General features: G+C 42.8%; 1 protein-coding gene and 1 long non-coding RNA gene across 4 annotated transcripts in view; both read right to left on the bottom strand.

Annotated features, from left to right (window-relative positions):
* Positions 1–2,904: 2,904 nt before the first annotated feature.
* LOC113131452 (uncharacterized) lies at positions 2,905–5,247 on the bottom strand. The gene is made up of 3 exons (XR_003295810.2): positions 5,103–5,247; positions 3,642–3,738; positions 2,905–3,001 (listed from the first exon to the last, which is right to left on the bottom strand). It is a non-coding gene; the product is annotated as an uncharacterized LOC113131452 (long non-coding RNA).
* A 1,193-nt stretch (positions 5,248–6,440) lies between these two features.
* The window catches only part of syt16 (synaptotagmin XVI), a 23,463-nt gene continuing 14,798 nt past the window's right edge, over positions 6,441–15,105 (bottom strand). For all 3 annotated transcript variants that reach the window (XM_026310452.1, XM_026310444.1, XM_026310460.1), the window contains 4 exons: positions 14,071–14,309; positions 11,660–12,109; positions 11,204–11,393; positions 6,441–10,926 (listed from right to left, as the gene is read on the bottom strand). In XM_026310452.1, the coding sequence (XP_026166237.1) occupies positions 10,613–10,926; positions 11,204–11,393; positions 11,660–12,109; positions 14,071–14,309 (1,193 nt within the window). In that variant the 3' untranslated portion in view covers positions 6,441–10,612. The remainder of the gene's footprint in view (positions 10,927–11,203; positions 11,394–11,659; positions 12,110–14,070; positions 14,310–15,105) is intronic.

Genomic DNA, 15,105 nt, shown 5'->3' with positions numbered 1-15,105 from the left:
TGTTATCAAGATGCACATTGTCCACACTCAGTAAAACTTCCAGACAGAGACTGAACACTCAAAACACATAAAGTGACACTGAAAAGAGATCAATTTCTTTTGTCATACAGAAGATTATTTAGATTTATAACGCATTGTGCCACATGAAATAATAAAATATCTTCTAACAGTTTAGCAAAACTCAGTCCGCTGTGCTGTTTTAATCAGGACTGATAGTAGGAAAATAGGTAAAATAATTTGAATTTAAAAACATTCTGCTCTCTGTTATTCATATTTAAAAAACAAAAAAGCTTAAACATATTTAACAACAATATTTGGTGGCAGAAAAATCACTGTGGCCAGGTATTTTCTTGTTTTTAGCCACGAAAACACATAAAATAATTACCCTTTGATTTGACACTTTACATTAATCCCCACTCCCCAAGATGTAGTATATAAATTTATAAAGATTTAAAATGTAATTGTATGCAAATAAAAGTACGTTTTAACTTTTTATTAATGTACAGTTTTGTTTATAACTTCTATGATGACATATTTCATATTATTACAACTGTATTTTACTATATAGTAATTTACTGTGTTTATACACGAGCCTCTGTGTTTTGGCTTGAAATAAGTACTGGTACTGTTTTTCTTATCATCCACTTTGCGACATTTGAACACATCAGCCTCAAAAAAAGGGCTTAAAGATAAATTCTTTTGCCAACAGAGGGCAGCAAAGTGATGTAAAATGAAAATAACAGCATATTGAATGAACACAGAACCTCAGACGCAGAAAGAAACAGTCTACCCACGGGCAGTAAATGCACCTCAGAGAATGAGGATCTTGAGTTTTTGAGTAGCACATCATTTCACACAATCCAGGGAATGTTACGCAGAATATTTCATAAATCACACAGTAGCATACCAACATAACAGGAGCATATCAGCGCATGTTCTCCACGCATCAGAAAACTAGCCTGGAGTCTGAAAATCCCTGAATACGCTCACGGTTCACATGAGCAACAACAGCAATAAAAATTGAAGACCACAGCAGCAACAGCAAAAACAAACAAAAAAATCCTGCCTGCTCAGAGTTTCTCATGTGAACAAACAGGAAACAGCAGTGACCCAGCCACACAGTTTGACATCAGAGACCCTGTCGATCCTGAGGCAAAGGAATCAGGGTTCCTCAGTTTCTTAAACCCCCTGCTGCCTGTTAGCAAGGTGACGAGAGGTGACGTCCTGCTGACGCACAAAACGGAGTCTATGAGAGGTGTTCGTCAAACTGAAGGGAAACTGCAGCAGCCTTTCTCCCGCTGATTGTGAACAAACAGTAAATGTTTGCATATCCCAGCTTTGTGAAAAGAGGCATGAAAGTCAGGAGTCAGCTGTTGTCATCTAGGTTGTACAATAGGACCTGGTGGTTAGGGGTGAGTCCCGGGCAGGTGCCCAGGCTGTACAGGCACCCAGCTGTGGGGTAACAGGGCACCAGTCGGTAATGCTGCAGCTCCTCCAGGCCAAACTGCGGAGAGCAGCAGTCCGTCACCAGCACCTTCACCCTCTTCCTGTCTGGGTACATCAGCCTCTGCTGCCCTCTCTCTCCAATAACCTCCACCTCTTCTTCCTCTTCTACTTCATCTTCTTCTTCCTCCTCCTCTTCAACCTCCAGCTCCTCCTCCTCATGGTGGATCTTCCTCAGCAGGTTGTTGATGAGGACGGAGCGCCGCAGGTAGGCCTCGGGGTCCTCCAGGAACCTCAGCTTCTCCAGGGACAGCTTCAGGATGCAGCTCCGGTCTTCCTGCAGTATCAAGTGCTGCAGATGACAACACAAAGGCAGGAGATTAGTTTGTGCTTTTACATTTTTTACTTATTCACAATTTAATTCAAAGCACTTCAGAAAAAAAGACAAGGGGATTAGTTTAGATTTGTACAAACAGAACAAAATCATTCATTTACATGTTTTTCTTCTGAATACGTGCAGGAAATCAGAAACCTGACACTTGAGCCAGATATTCTGAATTACATGAAACCAACAAAGTTTTTTAGGATGTAAATAACATACATACCAGCAGCAAATAATGCAAATGAAACACATTGGCTACAGGAAATTCTAGGCGGACAAGTGCATCTAGTTAAAGTTAAGTTGGTCCTGCAATACATCCCATGCTCCTACAGAACTACTGTACAAGAGGAGGCAACCAGGTGAACAGAAAATGAACTGGCAACTAGCGTTACTTTGATAATTGTTAGTTTTTTCTATAAAAACCTTTCATGGTTCCAGCCTCTCGAGTGTGTCAGTAATAACTAACTGAATGTCCTGAAACAGTCAAACTGTTCAAAATTAGCTGCATCTCAATACAAGAGTAAAATGTTGCTTAACACATGAATAACAATAATAATAATATTGTGTTATAATAATAACATCACTCACAGGGTCCATTTTCTGCATCAAATACTTTTACTTTTAATACTTCACATATATTACTCAGAGTTTACCTACATACTTTTAACTTCAGTGAACAAAAATGTCTCATCTGCAAAGAAGCAAAGCGGCGTGTTAATACCGACTCTACAGGTCTGTCTTGTACATCGTGACAGAAGCTGAAGGATGTGATAAGGGACAATAACAGTGAAGTGAATAAAAGCACAGATGGAGGAGATGGTGAAGGTCGAGAACGTGAAGAAATGAGTCAGATAGGTGGGTGGAAAAAAGCAGCAGCATACAAAGAAACAGAGGGGGAGTGGAAAAGAAATGAAGGCCAGACAGATTTGGAATTTGCTCAGCAAACACTTCATAAAAGTCAGGATTTTTCTATAACAAGAAAATGACATTTCACTAAGGTTGTCCCTGAATGTCAACAACAAACCGTGGACGTGAAAGAAAAAGAAGAGGTGCATACTTTTTGAAAATATCCATGTAGGCCTCCATGTAAATCCTCCTCCTCCGCATATTTTCTCTTGAAGTAAGCAACTTTCGACGTTGTTGAATGGTTTGGTCTCTCTCACAGGGAAGGGGCTGCTGCAGGCAGAAAACAGAGAGTAGACGACAAATCGAACAGAAGGGAGTCTGGAAACATCTTTAAATATTAAAACACTGTTTTTACTCTTCATCACCATTAGCAAATGTGCTGAACTTTCTGTTTTACACTCGGGGGACTAAATTGGTTGGTTTTTAATTCCTCCATAAACAGAGTTTCACAACACTGACAATGAGCTGGGGGGAATTTTAGGTGTTTGATGTTTATGTTTATTGTTGTTTAGGTTTTCAGTCAATTTTCTGCCTAATTCAAATTTCATCAAAAACTAATGACCCACTCAGCAACCGAGTAAAGTAATTCAGTGCCTTTCAGCCTTTGGTGAGGAACAGACTAAACTCATTAACTGTGTACAGCAGGTAAAAAAGCAGCTCCACATCTACCTGCTACAACAGAAAAATGCTAATTATGCGTCAGAATTCATCAAATAATGTCAGATAACATAATATATCAGCCACAGGGAGAAATCGTGTTGTTTTCTTTTTGTATTTATTGCTCCAAATGATTTGTAAGTGTCTAAATGTCAGGTGTCAGGTGTGTGTCACTGCAGCCCTGCTTTCCTGGCTCGAGGATAAAGTCACTGGAGCTGATTTAATTGAGGTTACACACAGTGGCTGCGACTACCTGCTGCTGACGGTCCACAGCCAGCACTCTGCTCTCTGTCTGGAGTCTGAATCACTGCGTCTGAGCCGACCTGAGCCTCCACATCGCCCTCGGACTCCTGCGGGAGGAGGACGGAGAAGGAGACAGGACCAAAAACATCTGAGTATAATCCAGAAACTCTGAACGCTGCTGAGGTTTTAAACTGTCAGTGCTTCCAAACTCTAAAACTGACATTTAATCTTTACCTTGAACGTCTGGATCTTTGGTCTGGTGCAACCTGAAGTTTTGAATATCTGACACTTCACATTTGTATCTGAACAATTAAAAACATTTATTTTACAATAAAGTTTCCCCGGTTTTCGTTTTAATAGAAGGAAAATTCATGGCCTGACACGAAAGCCGATATGTTCTGGTGACACCTCACACTGTGCAACCAGCAACACGAAACAACAGGTGAACAAACAAAAGTACAAAAAATAACTCAAACGAAATGAGACAAAAAGAACAAAATATAAAAATATATCGAAACCGATTTATATAAAATCTGATTATAAACTAAGTTTATCATGAATGACACACCTGCATTTGACGTTATATATCCCCACATGAAATGAACTCTATTCACTGCTGTGAGTTATAGTGCTTTGATTCTTTTCTGTCACTACATGATGTCGTGTTTATTTGTTTGCTGTTTATTTCTCACACCTTTACAAAAAACAAAACACGCTTTATAATTTAAGGAAAAACGCCCAGAAGGGGAGAGAGGAGTGTGATGTGTTAGTGCGTCTGTTTGTTTGTGTTTGTGTTAATGTGTTTGTGTGATGTTGTTCTGTAAAATGCCATAAATCAATCATAAGTGGGAAGCTTTATTTGCTTCCTCTGAAGCTGCTGCAGTGACTCACATCCAGCTGCAGCAACTGTTTGGTCTGTGGGAGTGTGATGCTGCATGTGTGTGTTTATGTGCATGTACTCCGAGCAGAAATGTGTGTGTGCAGAGCAGGACTCGTTTTTACAAACCCCTCTAAGTTTAGTGAGGTGAGGTAGGAGTGGACCAGAAAGTTTAAAAGCTGCTCCATTTCAACTAAAGACTTTTACCTTAACCCTGTTCTGAGTTTTCTTTCTGTGCATCTTTTAACAAATGTAAAGAAGTGGAGTCATTTTCTCAACCCATAAAGGGACATTTATTTGTATTCTGTCAAATAAACAAATGATTTTCAGTGTGTTTGTAGATTGAGATCTGTTTTTCGTTTTTGTACTCGTTTACATATTTTAGACTTAGACACCTGGACTTACTTCTGGTTTACTTTATCGAATATTTGTATATTATTACATTCACGCTGATTTTCTCCGTTTTGCTGTAGTTTAGATGCTGTTTCTCTTAGACACCATGAGCTGCGTCTCTTTAACAGCTGCACCGAAACGTGCAGCTGCTGTTTTAACTGCTCCCAGTGAACCAGCTAAATGTCCATTAAAGCGTCTTACCTGTAAATAACAGTCCAGCACCAGCTCAGTAAATCCCAGCGCGATATCTACCGTCCTCACACCGACGCAGCGACGCTCCAGCTCGGCCTGATGTGCGCGTCTCCGTCGCTCGGTTCCCGCAGACGTGCAGACAGCTCCGGCTCCTCCGGGGTGAGACGCTCCCGCTCTCGAGCCTCCTAAAATATCCCGTTCACAGCACCGGGAGACAGCACGCGCCGCTCCTCCCGTGCCCTCATTGGTCGTCGCGGAGGCAGATGTTTCCTGTTGCTAGGAGACTGAGTGAGCGCGGTGATGACGCTGCAGCATCAATATCCATCTTCCCGCATCCAGCACCGCCTGTTTGCTCCGTTTACCAACACAGTGAGTGAAGTGTTCTGCATCCAAAAAGCACAACAAGATCTTTTTTCTCCTGGTACGTGATGTTTTGACAAAACAAGCTGTTTGTCAGTAAGTAGGTCAGAGCTTCCTCTCAGGGGCGGGGTTAGAAACTTCTGAATGGGGGCACAGCCTTTTTAAAGCGCACATTTCTAAGACGTGCAATGACAATCCACTATTTACTGTGTGCAACAGTTTGGTCATTTTGCTTCTCTTTGCAGTTACTGTGACCAAGACCATTGATTTCTCACCAAGAGCAATTAAAGTTGACACACTAAAGTGGACTTGAGTGGTCCTGTACTTGTACATGCTGTATTTGAGTAGTAAATACACTTCGACCAGCGTTAAAGGCTGCTGTCACTTCAAAATAAGACAATAACGACCAGGAAAGGCTGCTGTCACTTCAAAATAAGACATGGTGTTGAAGAGTTGAAATAATAGTTGAAAATATCTCGGTTCTTGGTTTTGGAGCGCTATTGCCAAACACAACTCACCTGGCAGGTGCTGTAAGGGAGACATATAGAAGGTAAAATGTATATGTATTAGAAAATAAACTGTATGGATACTGGATTGTTCTCGATGAGTTATATAAAATTTGCCCAGAATTTATTTTCAAAATAAAGAAAAGCAGAGTTGATTCAACATGGATGTGACTGCACCTTATAAACAGCAGCAAAAAGCAGCTGCAAATCCATGTTTGGTTTGGAGGTTTAAACCCTAAACCAAAGCATCTGCTGCCAAAGATTAAACTCTCTTCAGCTCTCAGATCACACCATACCTTCTCTAATCTCTGATAATCTACTGCATGTGATTTCCTCTTAAAACTGGAAATCTCTACCACCAATCACAAGCAGATAAGTGTTTTCTTGAGGCGGTTGTTGTTACTCTGGTTTAAAAAGCCTCAGTGTCAGAATAAAGACGTCTGAACAAAGCTCAGTTAGGAGAGAAAACAGAAGGCAGACAGACGCCCCCACAGCAGGGATCTTCTGGGTTTTATTGGCAACCACAAAACTTGGTACAAAAAGTGCTTTCTGGGGCTCAGCGTGCACAGTCCAGACCAGGGCTGCAGGACTCTCCAGTCTGGGTCTGTCTCAGAGGGTTGACTGTTTTGGTTTTGGTGTTACTGCATTTTATCTTTTAATTTATAACAGGTAACTAACCCACGTGATTTTTTTTATATTCAATATGTCTGCTGTTTGTAGTGTATTAAAAAGGATAGTTTTTCCTCTTTGTTACCTTTCAAATTAAGATAAAAAAATAATTTATTCCAAATTTTACCTTTGATTTCTAAAGGGAAACCAACTTGTCTACAATAAATGTCTTTTTTAAATTAAAAAAAAATCTCTGACTGATAAAAGCTTCTAACGTTTAATACAACATGTTTATTAGTGATCTTTGCAGGTGTTGATGGATAAAGCCAGCCCAGCTGTTTCCCCTTGTCTTTATGCTAAGCTAGGCTAATTGTCTCCTGCCTCCAGCTCCATACTGAACACTCAAACACCAGACTGATGCTGAGCATGTGCTGCAAACTGTCAGACTAACTCTTTCTTGTGTGATTTAATAAATGACACAGCCTCCACTGCAGGTGTAAAAAGATGAAGCTAAGTCAAAGCCTGCTGTGAAAAACAGATTTAGTTACTCAGACCCTGGGAAACAAACCAAACTGCGGGCCTGTTCTGGACTTAAACCTGACTCCAGCCCTGGTCCAGGCCTTGACAGTAGGAAGCCTGCCCTGGACCCTCCACACATGCGGTCCTACAGCAGCATTCAAAGGGAACAACGAAGGCTTCATGCAAATTTGGATCATCTGTTCATCATGGTGGATATGTTTCATGTCAAAGTGTTACAGGCACTTCATCAGAGAATTACAGCTGAACTACATCTGCAGCACAATCTGATGTGTAACTACAACAGAAATCCTAGGAAATATTTAAGAACATTGACCATTTACTATTGTAAAAAATATAGAACAGGTGTTATAGATTCTGTCCAACAGCTTGACATGCATAAAATATATCAGCCTGTGCAGTAAATACAGGATAGTTCATATCACTCTTCACATTTGAAGCCTGGAGAATAGGAGTGCTCATATCAAATCACACAACTCATCTTCTTAATTTAGTTCAGTAACAGCAGGTCAAGAACAGGGTTTAAATAACTTATCCACAAAAATGACCAACACCAATAACTGGACCACTGCTTCACAATATACAGCTCTGTAAAAAAAAAAAAAAAACACAGATGTTTTTTAAAGCACATTATCTGCTGGGGTCAGCAGTCAGCAAGTGCATCCTTCAAACAGTTTGACAGGCTTCTTATTTTATACCTTAGGATAGAGTTTACACAGTTATTAGCTTGCTACAGACACAATCTGCCAGCTGACTTCTGCTTGAAGTGAAGGCTAATCTCCAGAGATGCAGCTGCAGGGACGGAATACATGGTCAGTTTTTGTTTCATTTTGTCTAAAATGACAAAAAAATCCTTTAGAAACCAGTTTATTTCAAAATGTGGACAGAAAAACTAACTGAGAGACTGAGGGTCAACTGTAGATCAAGCAGAAGCCAAAGCGGGTTAGTGGTGACTCAGATCTATGTCGCTAATATTTCGTGTTTATGTACAAAAATAAATATATGAGCAATTCAAAATAAACAACCCACATTTACTGAAAATCTTAACTCCCACTTTACAAAACATCAAGGTAGTTGCAGCACTCCTATTCTTCACCCCCCGCCTCGCCTCTTTTATACCTGAAGTAGTTGTCACCACTGTGCACATCTGCAGTTCAAACATGCCTCCTGCATTTCACAGACAAGGAATCTATTCAGCTGTGTCCTTCAACATGTTATTCATCTTTGAATGTAAGACCTCGTTTGAGTCTTCACTGCTGGACGTGTCCCTGAACCAGCTGTAATATAATAAATCTTTGTGAGATAAGTGGTTCTTGTGTGCGCCGGTGGATCATCTGCGTGTTCCTGACAAACACTCGTACACGCCGTTCATCTGAGAGCTTCGCTGGAAATATACCGACGCAAACGTTTCTGCTTCACAAAGGGACAAAGTTCTGCCTAAAGAAAACTCGCTGTGTTTCTTTATGTGCGATGACCCTAAGACCTCATGAATCACATTCTGAATTACAGACCATGTTTATAATATAAACAATCAGCCATAGCAGGGGCCGAGGATCGTGCCAAGGCTTTCTGCCCTGGAAAAGATGTTTCCCTGTGCTGAACTTTTCAAATAACAATCAAAACAATAAACTACAATATAATACGATGTCCATGTCTATTCCATGTGGGTGGAGGCTTAAGTTTCTGAAAACTAAAAGGTGGATAATAAGCCTCTAGTTGTGTGTGGGAAAAGGGTTTTGTGTGACTTGGGTGAACAAACCCTCTAATTCAAAAGAAAGATTTGAATATAATTCGCTCAATTAGTTGTGCTTGGCTGTGACAAAGTAATTAGCGACTGTCATCCCTTTATAGCCATAAAAGTTCTGAGTAATTTCTTGCTTCTGATGACATTTCGAACCAAGCTACAGTTTCACGTCGCTAAAGACGCTTTCTTGTCGCCTGCCAGGAGAAAAACAAGCGCTCAAACAAACAGACTCCTGGTGTGTGTGAACCTCTGAGGCGCTTGGATCTGCAGTATCTGTCTGCACAAACAGAAATAATCCCCCCTCTCCGGGCTGAACCGCTGCCGTGTGACTCAGTGATGCTCAGACCGGAAGAGGATGAGCATTAACAGCAGCATTACCGTCAGCGCACTGTACGATTCTGCAGCTGTAACTACCAATTAGCAGAGAGAGAGTGGAAAAAAACACACACACTTCCAGGGTAATTCACTGCATGTTATTAACAGCTGCAGTGAGATATTTAAAGCCTCTTTTCAGCTCAGTGTTGATGGGTGCTGAAAAGAGCTTTGCCTGTGAAGGAGACTGAGCCCAGGCCAAAAACCATCACTGAGAGCTGGGGGGGTGGTGGTTGGGCCCTGTCCTCCTAACGGGGTTAAGAGTCTCCAGCTGCTGGTCTTCCTGCCTGTAGCAGCTCAAGTGTCAAGAGAGTATGAGAGGGTGAATGAGACGCCTTCCTCCTCCTCTTCAATCACAAAATATCTTCATTTCTACCCTCATGCTTCTCTGCCACTCAGCTCACTGTGACTAGCAGCTGCTTTCAGTAAACCACAGGGCTGTAAACTGGACAGACAAATGGGAAGGCTGATATTTAGTGATGTGCTCTGTGATGCAGAATCTGAGCTGATGTGAAGAAGATGGATGACCTCAATAATCCAATTCAGCCTGACGTATATGGAAATAATTGATTTGGCCCTACATCATGTTTCTGTGTCAGCTGATGGATTCATGAAGGAGGTGGTGAAGGAGGTGCTTCATTACTTTCCAGCGTCATCGTACAAAAGCCACTATGCTCGTCTCCACAGTGCAACAAGGATCCAAACATTCTGCAGGAGGTCTTCACGGTCTGACATAAATCTGCCCCGTTTCCCACACGACAAGAACATGTTCTGTACTGGATTTCTTCTTTCTGTTTCCTGTCTGCTGTGCAGTTTGGTTTGCACCGCCATTAGTTTGTTAGCCAGCAAAAGAACAGCAAGGTTTGGAAATAATAAGAGTCACACACACACACACACACACACACACACACACACACCTCTAATTCAGGTTCTAACAGTAGTTCACTAAAGAAAACCAGACTCCAGCAGAAAGAACAAATTCTCAGCTCCTGTCTGAGGCTGATGGATGTTCAGCCAAACTTTTTCTCCACTAAACCTCCAAATAAAACCTTTGAGCGAGTTTACATGACAAAGAAATACTCTGACTTTTTTTTGTCATGTAAACTCGCTCAAAGGTTTTATTTGAATTTATAGTTTATTTATTTCCCAAATCACCAGCAAAAGGTTCTGAGCAGCCTGCAGGAGTGGATGAATTAGCTCTTCGTGTTGAACACAGAATAACCAGCCAGGACTACTGTTTCTCCAGCTTTGGACAGAAGTTAGTTAGTGGATATTGTACTGAATCAGTTGACTTTGAGCCACATGCATCTTCCTGTTTTCCCAACTTCCTAACTAACGAAGAAACTCCCTTCCACCTTAAAAAGAAACTACACCCTGTCCGCCAGGCAGCGTTATCCCTCCAGCAGAACGTGCCAGCGGCAGACCTGCTGTCCCCGACCCTCCTTCATGTCCTGCCAGTGGAGCTGCTCCTCCTCGCCGCTGCTGTTCTGGCCCAGAGCGATCCAGCCCACCATCTCCTTGCGCTTCATGCTGCGGCGGTTGTAGATGGAGACCAGCAGCGTGACGTCAGACAGCTGGAACAGCGCCACCTGGAAGACGAAGGTCTCCTTGTAGACCGGGTTGGGCTGGCCACGGCGCACGGACGTTTTACACCGCGAGATCTCCTGACCGACCGAGTTCAGCAGAGTCAGCCGACCATAGGTGTCTGCACCAGAGGAGGGGAAAGGCAGGGTGGTAGGAAAAAGGCAGAAAATATGTAAATGTCTTTTTTTGTTAAGTTGCTTTAAATACAAACTTGTTTGTTAGTGTGCGACTAATAAATCCTGTGTGTTTCTATAGGTAACACATTAGTTTGGTTATGGGGTGGTTAAACTAATGAAACATAACACCTTAATATGAAATATTATTTTACAGCAGCTTTAACAGTGTCTGCCTTAAAAGTATGGGAGTGTATGGGAGTGCAGGTTTGTGTCTCTGCAGACCTGGTGGCCTGCTGATGGCCAGGTTTCTGAAGTGACTGCCCTTGATGAGCTCCACAGACATGCGTCCCGTTGTGGCACTGTAGGAGAGACCCACCAGCAGCTCAGGGACGCCACCGTGGGTCAGAGACTGGGTGGACGAGGCGCTGTCGCTCTGAGACACACCAGACAGACTCAGCTGGGAGTCCACACTCTGAGAAAACACAGTGTTCGATATAACTACAGCTCCATGGGAGAAAGATCGAAGCTGATAAAGTGAAGAAACGTGCATATGTCCCTGTTCACTAACATGAATTGTTGCCTTAAGTGTGACACTGTTTCCATCATTAAAACGGTTTCAGGTTTGATTTTTAATGTGTTCAGTCTGAAAGCAGCTGTTGTAAAACCAACATAGCAGTGAAAGCTCGAACTTCTAGAGTGAAGTGTGATGAGGAAAAAAAAAAACTACAACAAACTCACTTTGATGTTAGTTCGAGGCTCCAGCACCAACGTCGTCTCCATCGTCCCTCCGTTTGGGTCAAGCGATCCTAAACGCAACACTTTCTCCCCCATCATCCTCTCGCGGGACATCCTGCCTCCGATGGCGTACAGCCTGAACCTGATGGCTGTCATCTGCAGATCCGACAGCTCCACGCGGGAGAAGCGAAAGGTCTCGTTGAAGTGCGGCAGGGAACCTTTCTGGACCGTCGTCTTGTAGCGCTGTTTCTTGGAGGGCAGCAGGACCATATGCACCTGCCAGGAGTCCATCCCGCTGCGAGCCTTGTCAGGGATGTCCCGGGCCGTGACCACAGACACCAGCACCTTCTCAGCGTCAGGGTGGTACTCCAGGGAGAGGACCAGGTCTCCACATTTAGGGATGGGGGCTTGAGTGGGCTCAGATGAAGCCTCATCCTGGGGAGGCTGCTCTTGCTGAGAAGGTTGGAAGAAAAAAAAAAAACATTTGCAGTAAAAAAAGTGATAGATCTAAAGAAACATGTTTTCTGCTGGGAGCACTTGGCAACTAGCAAACACTCCAGATGGTCACTGCTAACAAATATAACCACCTGTATCTTTACACTTGGGCTTTGTACAGATTCAACCAAATATACGTGCTGCATTAACTGGAGAGTTACAGGTGCTGGTAGACAGATGTTGTGTCAGGACAGCTGTTTTCAGCCTTTACCCCATGCTAAGCTAGCTGACGGCTAAACACAAATAACAGATGTATTTTAATAGACAAGGATTTTTACTAATTCATGTGCAATATTTCATTTTTATCATTGGTTATTTTTTTTAATGTCTGTGTTTTCATGGCTGAAAGGGACATTGTGCATCTCAAAAGACTGACCCTCAAATTCCACGTAAAAAAATTAATTACTAGCTTCTGTGAACCTCACTGCAATCCAGAGTCCATATTCTGAGACTGAAACACTCATAGTTTCTTCTTTACATGGCAGCATTCATCGTTTTTCCACAGACATCGAAAAGTGTGACCTTCTGCAGCTAAATCATCTGCACAGGATTTTCCAGTGTACATGTAAAATGTTCCGAGAGAGAAACTGAGCAGAAACCCCCTCCTCCCTCTGCCTATCGCAGCCTCCCTACAGTCTGCAAACACAACAGCGATTGTGTCGAGTGTTGACAGAGCGGTGTGAGTGTTGGAGTCGACATGGCAACCACAGAGGAGATAAGATAATCACAGAGCTGCTGCCGGTCTCTATTGAAGGTGCAGGTCAGGACGTCCACACAAGCAGAACAGGAAAGACAGATGCTCACCTGATGAAATCCTGCTGATACTGAGAGCTACTAAAAATCCAGAGACAGTTGTGTGGACCGCTTTATATTTTCAGATGAGGATGAGAGTTAAATAATAAAACCCTAATGTTAATCTGTGCCGTAGACCTCCATTGTTGTCCAAAAACTATTAAACCCACAGCAGGGGGCCACACCGCTGACCTGGCTCACATATATATATGGCACAGATCAGCTCAGATCAGCTGACTGTAGAAAGTGACGGCCGATCTCAGGCCTTGGAGCTGGTTTTAAAAAAGAAAAGGTACTGTGACCTGTGTACAACAGCAGTACATACATGCATAATCGTAGTAGAGGTAGTAGTATTATTAGCAGCTGCAGCAGTGTTGTTATATAACTGTATAAATAAACTGCTAAAACATGGCTCTGTCAGGCTTTCTGTCTCTGCACAGATCCAACCTCATTCGTTATTTATGAAGTGTTTCTAGATGTCAGTTATCACCCTGTGTGTGTGTGTGTGTGTGTGTTTGTGTGTGTATGTGTGTGTGTGTGTGTGTGTGTGTGGGAGGTGTTTACTGCACAGATTGCTCCCAATTTCAAAGTGTGATTCGGTGACTGAGAGGTTGTTAAGATTCTACATTCCTGCTCTCCTACATGCACAAACACCGACGCACAAACTGAGATACACTCACGAAAACATTTAATACACACACACACAAACACACAGGCCTAAACACCATCCACACAAACACACAGGGTTAGTAGATGTATTCACGCACATACACATACGTTGTTTACACACACACACACACACACATACACAGTGAAGATTATTCATGAGCTTCTGTTTGTTAGCCAACGCAGTGTGGTGGAGGGCGAATATCAACTATTTATACGAATGCCAGAGTCCTCAGCGAGCCGTGTTTGGTTTGCGTCTTCCTAACTGAACCTGAGAGGGCAGCACAGCAGAGTGAGGAATGATGGGTAACAGCAGGCTGCGGTCAGCTCAGCGACCCCTTTAGGTGACCCCTGCCTTGCTTTATTTAATTATATCCCTTATTGGCGAGTTTGATGACTAGAAAAGTGGGAACTGTTCTCACAGGATGTGTCATTAAGTTTACGAAGTCAGACCGCCGTACCTCAGGGGTGCAGGTGGACGAACTGTCTGTGGCGTCATTTTTGTCCACATCCGGGGCCTTCTCCGCGTCCTCGCTGCCGTCTGCAGCCTGTCGGCTCATACTCGGGGTGGGACTGTCCCTGGCTCCTGACTCCACCACCCTGGTGGGTTTGTCCAGAGAGTGTGCAGACGCCCTCTCGCTCTCTTCTGCCGCTGCAGACAGCGGGTCCTGGAAAGCCTGCTGGCTCGGAGCCGCCATTTCTGCAAGAGGATGGAAACAAGGTCAGAAAGTGAGAATTTCAGTTTTACAGGCTTTACATGTGTCTGCGTCTCAGCTGGTGACGGGGGAGACTCACTTTCACAGTTTCAGTTCGATTCGATTACTAAAAGACCATGAAATGGTGACCTCTCACTGTTCAGTCCGGACAGAAGAAACTCTGAACTGATCAAAATGATGGAAAAAGAGTTGGAGCAAAAATGTTTCGGTATCCAAACCAAAGCTGTGCTAATCCAGGGGCTTTGAGAAATACATAACACATGTAAAATGTGTGCACAATGCAGCAAATACCTGTGTGCTCTGTGGTAACTTTTAATTTGTTCACATTAACAAATGTAAAAATACCCACTGACACTGACAATAATTGTGTCTTTGGACCAGTTTTCCTCTAAGTCTGTAAAAGTGATAAATTAAATACTCATCACTTCACGGACTTGGACTCTGACATATCATCTAATTTACTCTGAGGGATCTTTAAGAAGCTTCCTACACCTTGTAAAAGACTGTGTGTGCTAACTGAGGAGATATTGTGTAATCCATAAACCCGTGGCCTTCTCCTGAGACAGACACAGCTGGAGAACAGGCCGTACTTCAGACCAATCAATAGCAATTATCTCCAATTCATCATCATTAAGGTCGGTCTGAATGTTATATCAATGGTTGCATAGTGTTCACCATGGCAACGGGTTGAGGTGAGTCACCAGACTGTTTGTGTGTGTTACCTTGTTCATTAAGCGTCTGTATCTCTGCAACACGGCACAAACAGATGGAAAATAAATA

This window comes from Mastacembelus armatus, chromosome 22, assembly GCF_900324485.2.
Source record: "Mastacembelus armatus chromosome 22, fMasArm1.2, whole genome shotgun sequence".
Taxonomy (NCBI): Eukaryota; Metazoa; Chordata; class Actinopteri; order Synbranchiformes; family Mastacembelidae; genus Mastacembelus; species Mastacembelus armatus.
Note: the sequence above shows the minus strand (reverse complement) of the source record. Positions and strands in the feature narration are given on the sequence as shown.